Here is a 19,601-nt window from a genome sequence, read left to right on the forward strand (position 1 = left end):
CCAGCGAGCACCTGCACCATGGCTAGCATGCCAGAGGACCGGGATTAGTGTTAGTTAGCTTTAATTTCAGGCACCACCTGTGGCTGGACCACAACGCCCTAATGGCACAGGTGACCCTAACTTATTCTCTGAGCTGAAGGCAACAGCCGAGAAAAGCCCGCCAGGATTGCTCATGGGTCTTAATGAGCTTATTCCAAAATTCATGTGAAGAAAACCCATCAAAAACAGCTGAGACGGTTTTTTTAAGAGAACAAAAGAGAAGTTTTGCCCTAATAAGAAAACCCATGAAACCCCAAGTCTGATGCTCATGGAGGAATGGGCCCTCTAACCGTTAACGTGGAGCTTCTCAAGGGTCTTCGTTCTGTTCACTGACCTGTCCCAGGCCCCTAAACACTGCCTGGTGCATGGCAGTTTTATTCAGCAATAAATATCTGCTGAATGAATGAAAACATCCAATTCATGTAGGAATTAGATGGAACCTCTAGTCAACGAAGAAAGGACAGGCTGGTGAATAAACTGGAAATAACTGGCTAATCTCTACAGAATGATAAAAGTTGGATCCCTCACCTTGTATGGTTCTCCAAAACAAATTTCAGCTTAAAGTCCTAAAGAGCATGCAAATATACTAAAGAAAATATTTTAAAACTATCTAAGTGATCGGGGCAGAACTTCTTTTAATTTTTATTATTATGATTTGAGGCAGAGCCCCTTTTAATTATTACCATTACTATTTATCATTATTGTTTTTAAGTAGCCTCCATGCCCAGCGTGGAGCCCAATGCAGGGCTTGAACTCATGACCCTGAGATCAAGGCCTGAGCTGAGATCAAGAGTTGGATGCTTAACTGACTGAGCCACCCAGGTGGCCCCATGGGCAGAGCCCCTTAAGACAAAACATGAAAAGCCAAAGAAACTAAACAAGAAAATACTGATTAATTTAGCTGATTAAAATTAAAAGCTTCCTGTAACGGCATGATGACTGTGCTTAATGGTACCAGATTATATACTTGAAAGTTGCCAAGACAGTAGACCTTAAAAGTTCTCATCACAAGAGAAAAAAATATTTGTAACTATGTGTGGTGAGGGATGGTAACAACTTATTGTGATTACTTTGCGATATGCATAAAAATGGGATCATTACACTATACATCTGAAACTGATGTTATATGGCAATTATCCCAATTTAGAAAACACCAAAAGTTAGAAAAAACTTTTGTTAGGTGAAAGAGCACAAAGTTAAAAGATGTATATCTGAGAACTGCTGAATTGTACACTTCATGAGGGTGAATTTTATGGTATGTATTGTGAATTATATCTGGAACGAAAAAATTTTTAAAAAGAGAAAGAAAATGTTTGCAATTACAAAGGATCGGTATCTAAGACAAAGTACTACTAGCAAATCAACATGACAAATAACCCAAGAGAAAAATGAGTAAAGAAAATGAACTGAGGGCACTGAGCTTGCTCAGTCAGTAAAGCCTGTGACTCCTGATTTAAAGGTTACAAGTTCTAGCCCCATGTTGGGTGGAGAGATTACTTAAAAAAGAAAAAAAAGAAAAAAAAGACTCATGTAGGTGCTCCATCGCTCCATTTTAGACGTTGGGAAACAAACTAAAATGACCAAGAGACAACTATTTCTACTCTTTGATGGGGAATGGGGAGATAACACCGAGTATGGCCAAGCACGTGGGAGAAAGACCTCTCAGATCCAGCTGCATGGAGGGGAAATGGGTAGAGCCCCCGTTTAAAGACTAAGTTTTCCATGAAAAACGTGCCTACCTAAGCCTTCATGATTCCACTTTCAGCCAGTTTCCCTAATGGACTCTCTTGGGAGTGTATGTAAAGGAGAGATCCACACTCCTTGTCATCTGTGGTAATTCTGAAGAGGTTTGGAAGCAAGTGGCCAGATCAATACCATGGATAGCCACACCAGCGACCACTACACAGCAGCAGGCGGGAGGGAGTGACTCGTGCACAGCGATGTGGGAGATAGATCTCCAACAGCAAGCCAGGCGGTGACATCCCAGCAAGATGATGTCCATAACCCCAGGCCCCAGCACCAGCAGCCAACACTTGGGAAGGACTTATTTGGTGCCAGGTGCTGCTCCCAGCACTTCATATATGCGCTTACTTACATCTCACACCCTGTGGGGTGGACACTATTGGGCTCAGCCCCACTGCACAGACCAAAGGCCAGGGTGTGAGCCCGGGCAGTCTGGCACTGGGGTCGTGCTCGGAACCACAGCTGTCTGCAGTTTCTAAAAGTGCACACATGCTCAGAATAAAGATCCGGGAGGAGAGGTTCCAAAATGACAAGAGCCAAATGGGGAGTGTTATCCTAACTGGAAGGCTTTCATCTTCCATGGGAACGTATGCAGGCACGGTGCACATAACTAAAAACAGAGCTAGAGAGAATCTACACGGACCAACACTGGTTGGCTCAGGGACTGTTTTTTCTGGCCTCCCCGTTGACACAGCTGGGACCCCCACATCAGGATGTCCCTGGAGACTGAAAGGGACAAGGTAGGCCTGGACACTATGGGAGCTCCTGGGTCATTTCAGCCCCCGCCCCAGGAGAGCATTGCCCTGGCTCTCAGATGACCTGGGAGCTGGCTGTGCCCAGAAGCAGGTGAAGGCAACAGACTTTTGGGACAGAGCTCAGGATGGGCTCAGCAGGAGATGACCCTTCCTGCTAGCATGCTGCTCTGGCCACAGCTCCTGCAGTGGTGAGGCTGTCCATCCTGCCATGAACCATGGGCTGATGGGAGTCTCAGGAGAGAGCACCTGGGCAGATGCGAGGTGTTTGAGACTCTTAGTTCTTAGCTAAGTGAGGAGGCTCGTGACCCAGAGTCCCCTCGCTGCTCCCAGGTAAATGTCCTGTTCCCTATACCCATCCTCTGGGACAGGCCTCTCTGAATCCCTGAGACAGCACAGCACTTCCATTTGTACCAGGGATGGCTCAAAAGTGCCCCCAAGTCTCCCTCCATCTAGAAGAGGAAGCAGGGAGCAGGGAAGGGTAGCAGATGTGTCAGTGACCACCAGGCAGTCTGGCCATGCCCCCAACCTTGGAGGAGTCAGCGCCAGGCTGACGTCTGATGAACCCCTAATCCCAGAGGCCCCGTCAATGGAAATGATGTGAAATATAAGGTTTAATAACCAGAGCCTTCCAGCGTCCCTTCCAAGGGAGTGCTCAGCTCTCCTCCCCTTCCCTTGCTATTTTTGGCAGTGCTAAGAATAGCCTGCTTTAAATACCAGTCTCCCTCCTTAAATCTGCTGTCAGGACTGCCCCCACAGCACCTTTCTAGAACTCCTGGTGGGTAGTGGCCACTCAACAAGACCCAATTCACACACCTCCCGAAGGACCTTGCTGAGATTTCTGTTAGCACCAGGTTTATCTGTGTCCTGCTTCCCCCATGTGTGCCTCTGAGCCTAGCCTGCACCTGCCCTGAGAGATCTTGCTCACATGTAGGCCCCATTACCTCCTTCCCAAAGGCCTTCATGCCGCTCATCATCCACCAAATCCAGTCCAAAACCCTGAGCCTGGTGTTCATGGCCAGGCACGTTACACAGCACGGCAGCCTTCACATTCATGTTTCCTGAGAAGCTACTGTGTGCTGGGTACGGGTCTAGGTGCTGACAGGGCCCTGAACTCCTATTCCTGCTTTGTCACAGAGAAATACTTCACTTGGCTGCTGCCCAGCTCATAAGCCTCTGTTCTCCCTGCAAGGGCCCTTGGCAGGGGGCCAGGCACACCACTCACCAGGCTCCAGTCTCTGCTATGATGGCATCGGTGTGCCAGCTACTGCTAGGGGCCCTGTTGGCGCAGTGTCACACCCTCACACACACTCTTTTAAACCCTTGGTGCATGCAAAGGCCCTGGAGCATGAGAGCAAGGCCTGCCCTGCTCTTTCCCGTGGGGCCAGCAGGCACTCACTTGTTGAAGAGGTTGAGGCCGATGCGGTAGTGCCTCTTGCGGATGACATCGTTGCTGAAGGCGGGTGAGTCCCAGCTGTTGCGAGTCTCCTTGTGGTAGGTCTGCTTGCTGAGCGTCTGCTCCCGTAGGCTGTCGCGGGACGACGACTCGGAGCTGCAGTTGATGGTGTCGTTGGAATTGGACGTGCTGTTGATGCTGTCATTGTCGCCATCTGAGTAGTCAGACTCGGACTTGCTCTGCCTATTGGCTGAGCCGTTGATGGCCAGGTGGCTGTCCAGGGGCCGGGGGGGCCGGGGCCGCAGCTCGGGCTCCTCCCGGGGAAGGCCTTTGGGGGGCCCGCCCAGGGGGCCGTGCTTGGGGCTGCCCTGCGGCCCACCCAGGCTGCGTTCATAGGCGCCCTGCCTCTTGAGCGAGCCGCGGTCCGAGCGGTCACTGAGGTCCACAGAGCTGTCGCTGGGCGGCTCAATGGTGAGCAGCGGGAGGTGCTCCACCCGCAGCCGCTGGTCCTGCCGCTCGAGCGACGGTGTGCTCCGGCAGCTCGTGTCCGTGTCCCCCTTGTTGTCCTTGTGAGCCAGTGCCCAGTAGTCCTGCACAGCGCCCCCGGTCCGCAGCCGCAGCTCTGACTCGGTGCTGGGTGGCCGGTGCCCCGCCTGCGCGAGGGGCAGGGGCGGCGAAAGCTCCTCCTCGTCGATGTACAGGGTGACATCGCTGTACGAGGCTGTCATCTCGTCCAGCTTGTTGTGGTCCACACCGTGCAGGGCTGGCTTGGGCTCGGCATCCCGGGCCCGCCCCGCGTCGGGGGCTGGCGCCTCCTCGGTGTGCAGGCTGCGGCAGTTGAGGGCGTCATCGATGGACTCAGCCAGCGACTTCACCTGCCGCGAGAAGGCATCCTCCAGCTCCGTGATGGCGTCCGCGAAGTCGCTGGACGGGGCAGGGGACTTGAGGGTGGGTGGCTCGCCCAGGTCGCCGCACTCCGCTGGCACCAGGGCCCCCAGCTGAGAGCCGTCATCGGTCACAGACACCTGCTTCCCTTCGAAGTAGGAGCTGTGCACCTTCTCTGGCCCCTCGAAGGAGAACTGCATCCTCATGTTGGACAGCACGATGCGGCGCGACATGCGGTTCTCTGACATGGAGCTGCGCAGGCGCTCGAAGTTCTTGTTCATCTGGTACTGGCGGAAGGCCGTCTGGATGGTGCGGGCCGCATGGCGGGTCACGAGGCGGCCCCCATACTTGCGTTCTAGCATCTCCACCTGGTGGGAGGGACAGGACAGTGAGCGCAGCCAACGTGCTGGTGCAGCACCATGCCCACCTACACGCGTGCCCACTGCCCAGCCCCACAGTGGCCCTGTTTGGGAAGGCCTCAGCACATCCCAAAGCTGGCCATGACAACCTTGCAAGGTTGTGCAAAATAGGAGTTTCCCGGGTCAAATAAGATGGAGAAGCTCCATGTTGAGGTAAAAGTAAGAATGTTATCTGCAGGACTTCCCAGACCCCCCTCCCAAACTTCTCTGGCCACAGAAGCCTTTGGTTCTAGTGCATCTTGTGGCCTGTGGTTTAATGAAACATGGGAGATGCTGGAAGAGGTGGAGGCAGCCCCTCCAGAGAGGAGGTACCTGACACCCGAGCAGGTTAAGAAGCCTGCCAAAGATTTCAGGGAGATCCTGGGTGCTGAGCATTGCTGCAGGCTTCTGGACTCATTTCTTCTTCACAGCATTGACCATAGCCTCTTGTCAGCTGGGCGGGGTGTGGGGGTGTGGTATGTTGCTGAGTTTTGGGGAGGCCTGAGAGAATCACCTTACTGGGGGGGAGCAGCTTCAAGGCCAGATGCCTGGGCTCTCATCCAGGGCCTACCCCTCATTAGCTATGCTACTCTGAGCAAGCCTTGGAGCCGTACACTTCCTGTTTCCTCATCAGACCTACCTTGTCGGACCATGGTGAGCCTCTGATGAGACAGATGCAAAAGCTTATTAGCACATGCTGAGCACAGGGCCAGCTGGGGCTAAAAGACCCTCAGCTGCATTCCTGGAAGGTGTTTAGTTTATGGGGTCCCCAGCTACCTGCACTGGACAGATAAGGAAATTGAGGCCCAGGAAGAGACCCAGCACACAGCTGGAGGCTTCCAGACTCCAGAGCAAGCACTCACTCTGTAACCACAGGTCCTGATGAGGCAGAGATGGGGCAGGGCTGCAGGCAGGTGGCATGGCCTGGGACTCCCCTGTGTGACACACAAGCCTCCTGAGACCCTGAGGCTCATGCCTGCCCTCAGTGATCTAGGACAACCCCATGGGGTGCTCCCCAAGCCTCGCTCCTGAGTGAAAACATGCCCATAAGGTAGGAATCAAAGAAAATTCAAGATAAGGAGCTGGCTTCTCCACTGATCTAGGGCTCTGGGGTATTGGGCAGAGGGGGCACCTAGTGTGGGGTCAAGAGAAGTCTAAGGTCCTCAGGAGTAAGGCACACTTGTGCCAGGGAGGCAGAGCACCACACCCTGCTTGTCTAGATCTTACCTACATAGTCTGAGCCAGGGAGCACCCAAGAGCTGGTAGCAGAGAGGGATAAGGTCCATGCCCTCAAGGAGCAAAGAGTTTGTCCAGAACAGACACATATACCTAAACTGAAATAAAACCAAAAAGACGCTGAGCAAATCCAAGCTCCAGCCCGAGTCAAGGGTGAGAGAGTCGCTCAGGGGCGCCACGGGGTGACGGGTACACAGCTTGGAGCCCCACACATCCCAGTACAGATTCTGGTCCCCTCGCTTCCCGGCTCTGGGAGGCCACTCATCTCAGGGATGCCAGGTCCCCCCAGGCGCTGAACGTGTCAACTCTCTGGGGCCTGCAGGAGAGGGAGCAGCAGGCTGGCCAGAGTGGCTCCACTCATGGGAAGAGCAGCTAGTGTGTGTGAGGGGGTGGGGTGGATCAAAACCACTTTCTGGGCCCAGAGTCAGCCAGGGTGGGTCTGTTTTTTCTCTTGCCCTGAAGTTACTGAACACCATCCAAAGAGATGACCTCACTTCCACATCTGTAAGCAGACTTTGTTTTTTTGGGGTTTTGAGTGGAGCTCTGGAAGCCAACGGGGCTGATAAAGGGCCCAAGGCTGAGCTCTGGGAAGCCATCTCTTCTCTGCCCTTCTCTGCCAGTAGCCTGGTCCCCTCATGTCACCTTTGGCAGTGGGGTCGTGGCACCAGGGCCACTGGCTTAGGCCCAGGGCTCACTTCAGGCCTCTTTCTCTTCTACTGACTTTGGACCTAGAAAACCAAAAAGCAATCCTCTGTTTGCCTGAGTCTGGCTCCCCAGATCTGGGGGAGGGGTGAGGAGGGGAGAGGGGGGACTCTGGAAAGGCAGGAATGGGCTCTGTGTTGTCATCAAAGCCCTTCTCAGTCCCTCCTTTTTGGGCTTCCCTGGAGGACACAAGCTGCCCCAGGCCTGCCCTGAGGCATCCCCGCAGACTCACCATGGTCATTCTTCCTTCTGGGCCACAACTGACCCAAAACACCATCTGAAAGTTTACTCGGGTGCAGGGGAGGGAATCCAATCCAGGTGAGCATGTGCTCACCTGCTGCATGTCACCCCCCACCCAGTACTCACAAGACATCCGGTCTGCAGAGGGGCTCTAGGATCCCCACGTCTCAGAAGACAGAGGGTCTGGGAAATGAGGTGATGTGGGGCTGACCCTGAGCCCTCACTCTCTCTTAAAAGGAGACTTCTCAACAACGGGGGAGGGATAGGGAACAGAGAGGAACACCCTTGCACAGAGCACACTGCCACCTTCCGATGACTCAGGACTCCTGGGCCCATTGATAGGAAGCTGCCAGAAGGTGCAGAAGGGCTCCTCCCCTCACTCAACGGGACTTGGCATTACCACCTTGTGGAACTGGGCACCTCACTTTCATCTGGCAGTTCCCACGTACTCTGTCCTAGTCCTACTCTTGCACCTGGGGCTACTCAGGTAGCCTTAAATACTCAGTTCTAATGGCACCTCAAGGAGGCCTTCCCCAGCGTCCTTATCCAGTGCTGTCACTTCCTGCAGTCTCACCACTTCTTGCCCCTATTTTATCATCTCCGGAGTTTGTATCACACTCAGGAATTAAACGGTCTTTATTGCTAACTTGTTGGTAGGTCCACCTCCTGGGCCAAAGTGTCAGCTCAAGAGCTGTGGCCTCACCCTGTCCCCTGCTGACTCCCCAGAACCCAGCACTGTGTCTGGCACACAGTGGGCAATTGGTTAATATGCGCCAGCTGAAAACGAACAGCTGTGGCCACGGTAAGGCCACATGAAGCAGATGATTATCTCCACAGGCCTCTGCTAAGGCTTAAACTTCCTCACTTCTGTTTCAGTGGTTCTGCTGGAGATCTTTTACTATCAACTGCTTCTGATCCACTTTGGATCTGGGTGTTAGTCATCAATGGCACAGAGGGTAGTCTTCCCCTGCTATGGGCCTGGCAATGGGGTGGTGCCACAGGGGGCAGGGGGTGGGTATTTGCTCCCACAGCCTGACAAGGGGCCACCTGCGGAAGGATGGAGAGAATCAGGGCTGAGATGGGTAGCAGGGAGAGGAGGGGGGGGAAGGGGACCCTGTTGGGGTGAGGCAGGGGGGTGGGGAGATCCGCCCTGGGCAGTAAGCACTGCTCCTAGAAGTCAGGTGCCACTCCAGGCTCAGACCTCTGCTGCTCCACAAAAGACAAAAAGGAAGACTGTGGGGCAAACAGAGGGCAGCAAGGCAAGGGGTGGATGTGACCACCCAGGACTCATGAGGAGATGGCCCAAAGCTCAGCCAGGGCCCAGGAGCTGGGGGAAGCTGGACAGATAAACCTGGCCCTACATATGTGCACAGCTGCTGGCCATGGCCCACGGTTCTCCCGAAGCCTGAACCTTGCCACCAGTTTCACACTAGAATTATTAAAGTGCCTACTCTGTGCCTGCACTTGTGAGGTGAGAGCTCTCTACCCCCTGCCCAGTGATCACCCATTCCCTCCGCCTTCTGCCCACCATGCAGCTGGGACAGGCCTCTCCTCTCAACCCCAAGAGGCTATCTATAGTCCTCCCTGGAGCCCGACCAAGCGGGCAGGCTGTGCACCCTCCTTGCTCTGCACACAGGTGCCAACCCCATGGTGGGTCTGGGCCAAGGCCCCTGCAGGAGGAAGCGAGCTTTCAGTGAGGCTGTTTCCCACGAGAACACAGAACTGTAAACCAAAGGGGATATAATAAGCAACCTTGCCCCGCTGGCTGTGGATGGGCTTGGGTGTTCTTTTCGGAGCATGTGCTATTTATGTTGTAAACTGATCTCCTGCCCTTCTCTCTCCTGAGGACTACCTAAAGGCTCAGGCCTCTCCTGGGACCTCAGACACTTCATTTTTTGGTTACCTAGCCCTCATGCATGGCCACAAGGACTGATGGCAACCCCAGCAAAGGGCCGGGCACTGGTCTCCAGCCAGAGCGTCCGGGGAACCTATTCCTGTCCCCGTCCCCATGTGGTGGGCCCTGCCTACCTGCTTGTCCTGCAGGTCGGAGGAGAGCTCATAGCTCTCAGAGAGGGACCGCGAGCGCTTGATGGCCTCCTCCTCGGCCTGCTTGCGCAGGATGGAGGTTGAGTGCTGCAGTTTGGGTCTCCGCGTGCGCTGCTGCTGCCCTGGTGGCCCCGAGTACAGCCCATAGGCGCCCACCGATGTGTGGTCGTAGCGGTCGGGGCTCAGGCTGGAGGCCGGTGCCAGGGGGCCCTGGTGGTAGGCCGATGGACTGTCCAGCGACGTGCCAGTCTCGCTGCTGGGGGCCTCGCCCTCCACACTGCAGGGGACAGAGAGACGACAGAGGTCTCCTTTGAGTGTGAGCCCAGACCCCAGAGTCCGACAGGGAGCCAGGGACAAGAGGCAGCCCCACAGTGTCCCCACCACTGCCCCCTGGCATTCGACACACTTTGCTGGTTGATTTTGCCTACTGTCCGTCTCTTACGTGAGAAGGTTTGATACCAGACTTTGAGCCTCCAGAACAGTGAGAAGACAACTGTCTGTTACTGAGGCCACCCGGACTGTGGTCCTTGTTATGGCAGGCTTGGGAATGAACGGGGTTATACATACATTTTTTCTAAAACTTAAAGCCAGTCTGCAGAGAAAGAACTAATTCCCCTTTTCCAGGTGGGGAAGCTAAGGCCTATAGAAGTACAGGGACCTGTGGTCCCACAGGTAGGGAGCAGGTGAGGCAAGATCAAAGCCCAACTTGGTGGGACTCCAGGCCGGGGGCTGGGGGTGGTGGGTGCACCCACACCCCTCTACCTTGCTGCCCCTTGTTCCCAAGATGCAGATACGTCCCTCTCAACGTCCCAACAGCCAGACTGGGGGGACAGAGAGGGATTGGCTGGCTTACTCATCCCAACTCGGGAACTCAGAGAACAAACACTGGTTCCTGCTGCAGACTGCTTTTTAGTACAGGGCAGTGAGGCAAGGTAGTTTATCACGTGGCTTCTAGTAGCCTCTCTGGTCAAGCCTTACCATTTCCCTGCCCCTGCAGGATATCACTCAACTTCACAGACTCTGATTTCTGGGGCCAGGGCAGGGGTCTCTCTGGAAGCGCCCCAGCAGAGAGAAGGGAACACAGCATCCCTTCCCAGGCTGCGGTCCTTCCTCAATGGTCCTGTCTTCAGGCCAGTGGGAATACCCTGCATATGACAGCTGTGGGGCCAACTGGTCTACCCCCTGCTCAGCTTGGCTTCCACTGTCACGTCCTGAGGCCTGGCAGGGCTGCTCTGTTGAGTATAAAATGTGACTGTTCACTGACTCCTGGGGGAGACAGACTCACAGTGGGGGCAGAGGGAAGTAGCCTGCCCTTTAGTTCCAATTCTGCCCCGAGCCAGGGATAGGCTGCAAATCCCTGCACTTGCTTTCCAACTTGTAGTTCAAGAATAGTACAGGACTTCCGCACCACCAACTGGATCTGGCCTCCAAGGACATGCAGTGGGTGTCCTGTGACAAAGGCCATCCCATCCTGCTCTCCAGACGCTAAAGTATGACAAAGGTCTTTTCTTGGGGAAGAGCTCTGGGTGCTTTGCCTTGATTTGGTTGTGAATCAGGGTAGGCCACCCATTTAAAGGCCTCTCTGTCCATTATCCACATGGGATGGACTAGATGCTTTTAAGGTATCAGAGGAAGACCACCCTTCAAGACTCTTCTGACATCACGGTTACCCAGGAGCAGTTATCCTTTGGGCCCTGGGTCTATGTGATAGGGTGGTGGGAGGGGAACACCAGCAGAACTTAACATTTTCCCATTCTTTTGATAAACCTTTGAACAGCATTTCACAATAAACACTTGGTGGCTTACTCAGTAGTTGTACGGAAGAGAGAGGGAATCCCCCTGTCAGACCTGTAGGCGGTTGATCCCAAACTTAGGGAGGAGCGAGCCCCATCTATGGACAGGGGACCCAAGGCCTTTGCCTTTGCTCTGGCTCCACATGCCTCCTTGCCTCACCTTTTCTGTGTGGTCTGTGAGCATCTCACAAGGAGGTATTTCCACACACACATCCCCCATACTGGAAATGCTTTAGTCAGGGGCAGAGTCTGTTTTTCTAAGCAAGAGGCTGACAGGAAACAAAATCTCATCCTTGAAGACAAGCAGCTGGGGCTCTGCTCAGGTTTTTAGTTTCATAAGCCCGGTTTACAGACACACAGGGAGCCCAAGGGGCAGTCTCCATGCCTGCACGGCACGGAGCAGAAAGCCCTTCCATGCCTTGTGGTGGCTTTGTCAGGGAGTGGTGGGCAGGTCACCATGCTGCCCTGACATGCCCCAGGGTAAAGAAGCAGCGTCCACCTCTCATGTCTGGAAGATTCAGCCCTTTACACCTAGGCCTCGCTCACTGGGCCTCAAAGCTACCATGATCAGGCAAAGGAACTTTCTTTCTGACAGCGGTGGAGATGGGGCAGGGGTCATTCTGTGAACTGGAGAGGCTGTCATCATTCTCTGGGAGCTGTGGTTTGGGACAGAAGGGACTGAGGAAAGAGAAGAAGGTGACAAACTACTGGACTCAAGGGCAGTATGTTGCTTGGTAGTGGAGAAGCGCCCAGCTGCCCCGAAGGTTGGGGTCACTCACAGGCAGTATGTCAGTGTGGGGTGTGACATGACAGGGATGTAGGTGGCTGATGGGAGGCAAGCACTTTCTAGGGCTGTGCCAGTCCAGGATTCTTGCTCTGGGCATTACCTGACTCCCAGCTGTCTTAAGCCAGCAGGTTCTAGAACATGCTAGGGAGTGAGGGCCAAGCCTTACCTTATAGCTAAGGGTAGGGGTCTGACAGTCACCTGCAGCCTTTGTACTCACCATAATTCCAACTCCCACCTCCTCTCCCCCATCAGCCCTACCTTCCACACACACCTAGGCTCTGCCCACTTCTCAGCAGATGGTCCAGGTCACCATCATTGCTCCCTGGATTATCACAACAGCCTCACAATAGCAGTGGTCCCCCTACTCTTCCCCACGGCTGCTGCGGTGACTCAGATAAAACATAAGATCAAGTGCCATCCCTGGTCCCTTCATGCTTAGAAGGAGCTGTCCTTGCAATGTCCTTGAATGCCTGACCTCAGCTGCTCCCATCTTGGCTCCTTACCCCCTTGGCTCATTCTGACTTCCTGACTCACTGGCTTCCTTTCTCTCTGCTCAAAGTAATCAGCCATGCTCCTGCCTCAGGGCCTTTGCACTGGCTGTTCTTTCTGTCTGGAACACTCTTCCCCAGATCTCTGCTATCACCAGATTTAAAATCACAGCTCCCTCCCCACCAGGATTCCTGTCTCTTTCTTTGCTTTTTTTTTTTTAAATCTTTGATGATGATCACCACTTCAAAACACATAACGTACATAGTGTGTTTTTTGCTTTGTTGTCTATCTCCCATATCAGTAGATAAGCTTTACCAGGGTGGAGGTAACTTCTCTTACTGATGTTCCCCAAGGGCCACCACCTGTGCCCAGCTAACAGTGCTAAATAAATACTTGCCAAATAAGTAAAGGCATCCCCTCATTCCTGCTGTGTGCTGGGTCCTGGAACAGTTTTGTTTTGGTTTGTTTTGTTTTTTTACATCATCCTTGCCAGACCTCCTAGGTACCCCAAACCAAACTCATGATCTTTCTCCATCGTCACGCAGTGACCAAAGCCAAGATCCTGAGTGTCACCACTTCAGTACCTCCCCTGCAGCCAACTCGCACCCCTGCCCCATGTAATCTGTCACCAAGTCCCATTGAATCTACGTGAACGGTATCCCCTTGATGTGTACAATGAGGAATCTACGTGAATGGTATCCCCTTGATGTGTACAATGAGGCTGCCCTTGTGCCCCACCAAATCACAACCAACCTCAGACCACCCTGATCAGAGAAGAAGTGGCCAGGCCATCCTACTGCCCCACAATGAACACTGCCCTGTAATACACGAGTGGACAAAAGAAAGCACAGCATGAATGTTTGTATGGTGCTTAGGAACCCACCTTGAGCCAGAGAATAATCAGAAACTACATACTATGAGACATGAAAAGAAAATATTTTCTTCATTTGAGCCAAACTGGTTAGCAGAAAGATCATTTTTTTCAAGTGAAAATGCCCAGTGTTGATAAGTATGGGGAGTGATAGTCTAAGTTGGTTCAACTTTTTCAGAGTACTAGCCAGAAACAGTTATCAAATCCACTTGATTTGGAAGGTGCTCCAGGAGAGCCCATAATGATGCTACACTTGCAGAAACAGCCAGAAACCCAAGGCCCCTCCGTCCCAGTTAGTACCCAACTCTGCACCTAGTTCCCTCCTGGCGGAGTGTGAACGGGACAGTCCTCTTCCCCCTCCTCACAGTAGATCACACACCCCATAGGCCTCTGCTTTATATGATGTCCAATGCCTGACCCAGCAGGGATTTGGGGGTCAGGGAACCAGCAGGCCCAGCCCAGGTCTTTCCCATCCCCCATGCTGCCACCCGAGCTTCCCGCAACCAGCAGCCCACCTTAATGCTGTGTCTTCACCACAGTGATTTCCCAACCGGAGCTCAATGTCTCATCACCTGGGTCAGCTCCCTTGGGGAAGCTTCCTCCACAACCTGTGTCCATCAGCCAGGCCCGAAGACTCTGTGGTGGGTCCTACACTAGACAATGGCATTCGTGATCTCTCACAGCCGCCTGGGCCATATGCAAATCAGGGAGTGGGATAGACACCTGTTCCAAGTGCCTGACAGGCTCTGACAGTTTAGAGTCTCTGGAACATTCTACGACAGTTAGGTGGCTACTGCCCAGCACTCTCAGAAGATGCTCCTGGTCTAGTAATCCCTCTTCTGGATATTCACGCTAAGGAAACGAGCCAATCTGCAGAGAGGTAAATACGAGGAATTTCACTGCAGTATTGTTTCTAATTATAAACATTTGGAAATAATCTAAATGCCCGTCAACAGGGATTGACTTAAATTACTTATATAGCCATATAATGGAAACAATGTCAAGCTTGGGGGAAGATCGGTTTGATGACTGTTCTTTCAAAAAAGACAAGATTTTTTTGGCTGACCATAAGTTTAACATGAGCTGATGCTGTGATGCAGCTGGGAAGCCAGTCACTGACATGAATTAATACAAAGCCAGAAGTGAACACAGCCCTGCGGTCTGCTACAGGTGTCAGATCACAGAGGACCACGTCTGGGTGCTGCCCTGACAGTCTAGAGCCTCAGAGTGCAGATCACAAACCTGGGCCACTTGGATTGCCCCACTTTCGTCTGCCTATGGTAGACATTGCTAATTGATCACAGACTCCCTCCTGAAGATCTTCCAACACAGTGCTCCACGTGACTGACCCCAGCAGGCGCCTGACATGAACTCTACTTGCCAACCCCAAATTACAGTATGCCAGAAATAAACGTCCAGGTCTGGAAACCACCTCTCACCAAAAGCTTGGACTGGTTGGCTAGGAGAAAAGCAGCCAGAAGGGAGAGATGATGCCTATCATCAAGCCTCTGGCAGGCTGAAAAGAGGAGGATGGAGCAGATCTCCCTGGACAGAACTATGACCAAGGTCACCCAACGAGAGAAAGCGTGCTCTCACGTGGTGAGGGCTGCTAAGGAGGTGCTGAGGTCTCTGTCACTGGAGGTGTGCAAGCTGTAGCAAGTCAGACACCTGTCTGAAATACAGCAAAAGGACTCCTACACTGTCTAGAAGCCGCTATGGACCGTCTGGATCTGTACCTCCACCCTGGGCCTCCCCACTGCCCTTCACTTGTATTTCTCCACCTCTGGGGGACCACACTCTGGTCCCAGCTCAAATCCTGCTTCCTGCACATGGCCAGCCCCAGTGCCGTGCAGCCCCCATTCCCATGCTGTCACAGTGTAATTATCTAGAGGAAGAGTGTGGGGTCTCCCCAGCCCACCGGGAGTCCTGCTCCATGAGGGCTTGCTCCCTGAAAGCCCTGGCCTCCAGCACACACAAGGACCCGAGACTGGCTCCTTCCCGAGAGGAAGCACCCCATGCGCCCAACGGGGCTCCAAAGGTGGGCCTGGCCCAGCGTGGCTATCCAGGTGATAGCTGGAACTACACGTGGATGTGTCCCCTGCCCTCCCCTGCTGGCCCAGGGACACAGAGCCCTGAGTCTCTGGAAAGTGACTCCAGCCTTCTCCTCCTCCCCTTCTCTGGTTTTCCCAACATGCCTTTCCCTAGGGGAGGCTGGCGGGTGTGATTTTTATGTGGGGAAATGGCTGGATCACTGCAGAACGGCCCCCAGAGTGCCTGACTGCCCGAGGACAATGAGAAGCATTTAAGAAGGGAGAGAATACATTTTGAAAAGTTCCCCTCTTCCCCGGCAACACCCCTGTGCCTTTCTGCCAAGTTGAAGGGCTGGATGGGCTCCCTGCTGCAGCCTGGGTTCTGCTGCTCACCAGCTGTGTGACCAGGGGCAGGAACACTTCTGTGCCTCAGTTTCCCTTCCTGTAAAATGGAGGCAGAGTCCTGACTTCATGCGACCACTATGAGAGTTCACACAACTCTTATAGTGGAAGGGCAGCAGCTCCCCAGATTTTAAGGACACAGATGAAGTCCTTAAAAGACTGCTTGGCTCATAAAAGGCACTTTCTAATTGCTGTCTCCGGTTATTCCTTGACTGACAGGGCCCAACCCACAAGTCCAGGCAGCTAGAGGTTGGGGGCAGACAGGCCCAGTGTGCAAGCCAGGGTCACCCGCCTGTCTGCTACAGGGCCTCTCTCTGTGAGGATGGCCGCCTCCGGCCATGGGCCATAGTCACTGATGATGACGCCCTGGGGAGGGTAGGAGAGTCCCAGAAAGGGCCCTGGGCCCCATGGCCCAGATGCCACGTCCTGACTCTAGCTGGGGAGTGAGTTAGGGCCAGGGGGCCTCAGCCACTCGGGCCACGGATGTCTCTAATTATGGCCTATGAAGTCATGAATGACCTCAAGAAAAAAGAGGAAGAGACAAGGGGGCACGGGGGAAGCAGGGACCCTCTGTTAGGAGGCTGGCTGTTCACCCTAACATCAATGAGGCCGATGGTGGTACCAGCTAATGTCTATAGAGCTCAGCAGTCTTCTAAGTGTCATACATAACTCCCTGAGTCCTCTAAACCACCCTACAGGCTCCGAGAGGAGGTTACTTAACCCCAAGGTTCTAGGGCTAGAACTCAGGCATCGTGGCTTGAGCCTGCACATTTACTCACTGTGTTTATGCGACTTAGTCACACACACCAGGTAGGTTAGCAGCAGTAACCCTCCTTTGTAAATCTGTTGGGTACAGGTGCTGTGTTGAGTGCTTAAACGTGGCCTATAGCCCAACTACCATCTCTGGGAGCTAGGAGGGAGCTGTGCCCTCAGAGCTTGGGGCTCAGTGAAGTTATTGGTCCAAGGTCACCTGTGCAGGAAAGCAGGGCTGGGACTTGACCCCAAGTGGATGTCTCGGCTACCCAGCTGCCTAGAGGAAAAGCATGCAGTTGACACACTGGGGGTCCAGAGCCTTGATCCACACTGATTGCTGGCAGTCTGCATGGGCCAGAGCCAAATAGCCTCTGAAATATGGACACCCCTCATGCCTCCAGGCCCTGTGGCCTCCCCTACACTCCACTTTCAGGGTTTCTGATTTCCAGAAAGGGAGTCTAGACAGAGCAGGGACAATTAATTCCCAGCTCTCATATGCACAGCTGTGGGGCTTCTACAGTTCTTTGCTGCAGGCCATATTAACTGATGTCTATCACCCGGGCCAGGGAAGGGGACAGTTTTGCTCTGTTCCAGGTCCTCAGGTAGGGATGCAGACAGACTAGGGCAGGGTCTGGGGAGGAGGTAAGGGTGGGAAGGAAAAGGAGTCAATGTCCTCTGAGCAAGAGGAGGGAAGGTTCAGCTGGAGAAACGCAGCCTCGGGGGCTGCCTCCGCAGGGCCTCATCCTAGGGCAATGGAGGCAGGCAGGTCTGTGGAACCAGAGGCAGGGTGAAGGCAGCCTGGGAGCTTTAGGGAAGTAGAGGTTTTTAGCAGTTCAGCTACTGGGGAAGGGGCTATTTTAGGGGGTAGTGCAGGTATTTCAGTGGGGTCTAGAAAACCAGCCTTCTGGGACTGCTGTGGCTCAGGGTGCGTCACCACTCAAGTATACTCAGCCACTGTGCCACATGGGAGCCCTTGCACAAACCACATCCACGTATTTAATCCCTGCAATGATCCCATTGAGGAGACTCAGGATTTGTGGCTTGCCCAAGATTGCAGAGCTTGGGGCAGAGCCCGACTCAGCTGTGTGACCTTCCCCTAGTCCTTCCCACCAGAGTCCCCGGGCCAGGAGGTAGCCCAAGGGCTGGCCTGGCTGCAAGGAGCAGAGTACAAAGACACAGAAGGGTGCACTGCAAGGGAAGAGTGGATGTATAAAGGGACACACAGCCGGTATGGCCCAGCAAGAAGGGGATAGAGAAGACCTCTAGAGGGAAATTAGGGATGCTGTTCCTAAATAAGCAGGCTATCCACACCCTCTTCCCTCGTCAGGAAAGGCAGCAGCTCCCCAGATGCCTAAAGCCTTACAGGCTGGACCACACCTGGTAAGTGGTTCTTGGGAAGACGGATGCCTGCCTAGTGACCGAGGAGGCTTATGAACTCCCAGGAACACTCCAAAGTTCTGTCCCTCCTGGGGTGAGTTGCTGGGCACCACCTAGACCGAGGCCTGGCAATGCGGGGTGTCTCCCCTGGGGGGCAGGTTTGGGACGAACGGGATCCAGAAGAAAGGGTCCTCAGGAGGAGCGGTGACTGGGAAGGGATGTGCTCCTAGCCTGCAGAGCCAGTGGAAGTTCTAGGAGAGGCCATGAGAATGAGTCCGGGGAGGCACGCATGCAGGCACAGATGTTGAGCCCCATGCTCAGAGCCTTCAGACACTGCCAAAGCCTGGGATGGAGGGGCTGGGGAAGGCTGGAGCCCTTGCAGGAACTGAAAAGATTCAGGGTGCGAGTCCACATGAGGCACACATGCTCAACATGACTTCTGGCAGGTTAACCAGGAGCACCATATCTAAATTGAGGGAGGTGATGGGCTTTCTGGACAACCCAAGAAGCACCCCAGAAGGGCTGGGTGGGAGTGGGGAGGGGAGTCAAGTGGGTTCTTGCTTTAACTAGTTACCAAATTTGCTTTAATGAGGATATACGGTAGTCACAAGAGCACCAAATAAACCCAACGTCCAACTGCCCAGCACTACCCCTTCGATGACTAGTAGACCTCTCAAAGGCAGGCTCAAAACGGAGCTCCTGTGCTCCCCCAACCTCAGCTGAGAGCAACTCTATCCTTCCAGCTGCTGGGGCCAAAACTCTGAGAGTAGCTCCTGGCAAGTCCCTACTTCCCATCTGTCAGCAAATCTAGCCACTCCACCTTCAAAACAGAGGCAGCATCTGACCAGTTGGCCTGCCCCCTGCCACAGCCTAGTTTGCATTGCCCTCACCTGTTCCCCGTGTCGCTGCCACAGTCTCTCTCTGGGGCTCTCCTGGCCTCCCCACTGCACCATTCCGCCCTTTTCCATGCAGCAGCTGGGATCCTATTAAAACACAACTCTGATCAAGTCTGTCCTCTGCTCCTCCCTCACTGGGATTTAGAGCCCAAATCCTCAGAGTGACCCAGAAGCCTATTCTTCCTGCTACCCCCTCCTCCATGCTCCCTTGGGCACCACACCCCAGCCCCACTGTTACTCTTTCCTCCTGGCACACTCCTACCTCAGGACATTTGCACATGCCTTTCCCTTCGCCTGTGTCTCTTTTCTCAAATGTCTACCTGGTTTCCTCCCTCACCTTTTACATCTTTGCCTCATTTAAAAGCCACACCCTGATCCTGGCCCTCCCTTATGCTTCCCTGCTTCATTTCTCTCTGTAGCGCTCCACGGCACCACCACACCCCTGTACATGGGTTGGTCACTGTCTGGATGTCAGGCCTGAGAACAGGGGCTTCCCCACTGGAATAGGGAACTAGGTTCTGTTAAAACATAAGACGCTGTTACTTCACTCAGTGAACATGTACTGAATGCAAACCAGGGGCCAGGCCCCTGCTGGGCACTGTGAGTGTGGCAGTGAACAAACAGACATAGCCCTGTCCTCGTGCGCACACTGCGGGATACAGGTGATTAATGATGGCTTGTGTTCAGGGCAGCAACGGAGGAAGGGTCTGGTGCTGCAGGATGGTGAGCAGAGCCCGTGTCCTGCTGCCAGGGGTGGGGAGGCTTC

General features: G+C 53.8%; 1 protein-coding gene across 14 annotated transcripts in view; it reads right to left on the reverse strand.

The window, feature by feature from the left end:
* The window catches only part of IQSEC1 (IQ motif and Sec7 domain ArfGEF 1), a 377,913-nt gene that overhangs the window by 34,366 nt on the left and 323,946 nt on the right, over nucleotides 1-19,601 (reverse strand). For all 14 annotated transcript variants that reach the window (XM_049098377.1, XM_049098380.1, XM_049098381.1 and 11 more), the window contains 2 exons: nucleotides 9,420-9,714; nucleotides 3,934-5,183 (listed from right to left, as the gene is read on the reverse strand). In XM_049098377.1, coding sequence (XP_048954334.1) covers nucleotides 3,934-5,183; nucleotides 9,420-9,714 — 1,545 coding nt within the window. The remainder of the gene's footprint in view (nucleotides 1-3,933; nucleotides 5,184-9,419; nucleotides 9,715-19,601) is intronic.

The sequence above is a fragment of the Canis lupus genome, chromosome 20 (genome assembly GCF_003254725.2).
Source record: "Canis lupus dingo isolate Sandy chromosome 20, ASM325472v2, whole genome shotgun sequence".
NCBI classification, from domain to species: Eukaryota; Metazoa; Chordata; class Mammalia; order Carnivora; family Canidae; genus Canis; species Canis lupus.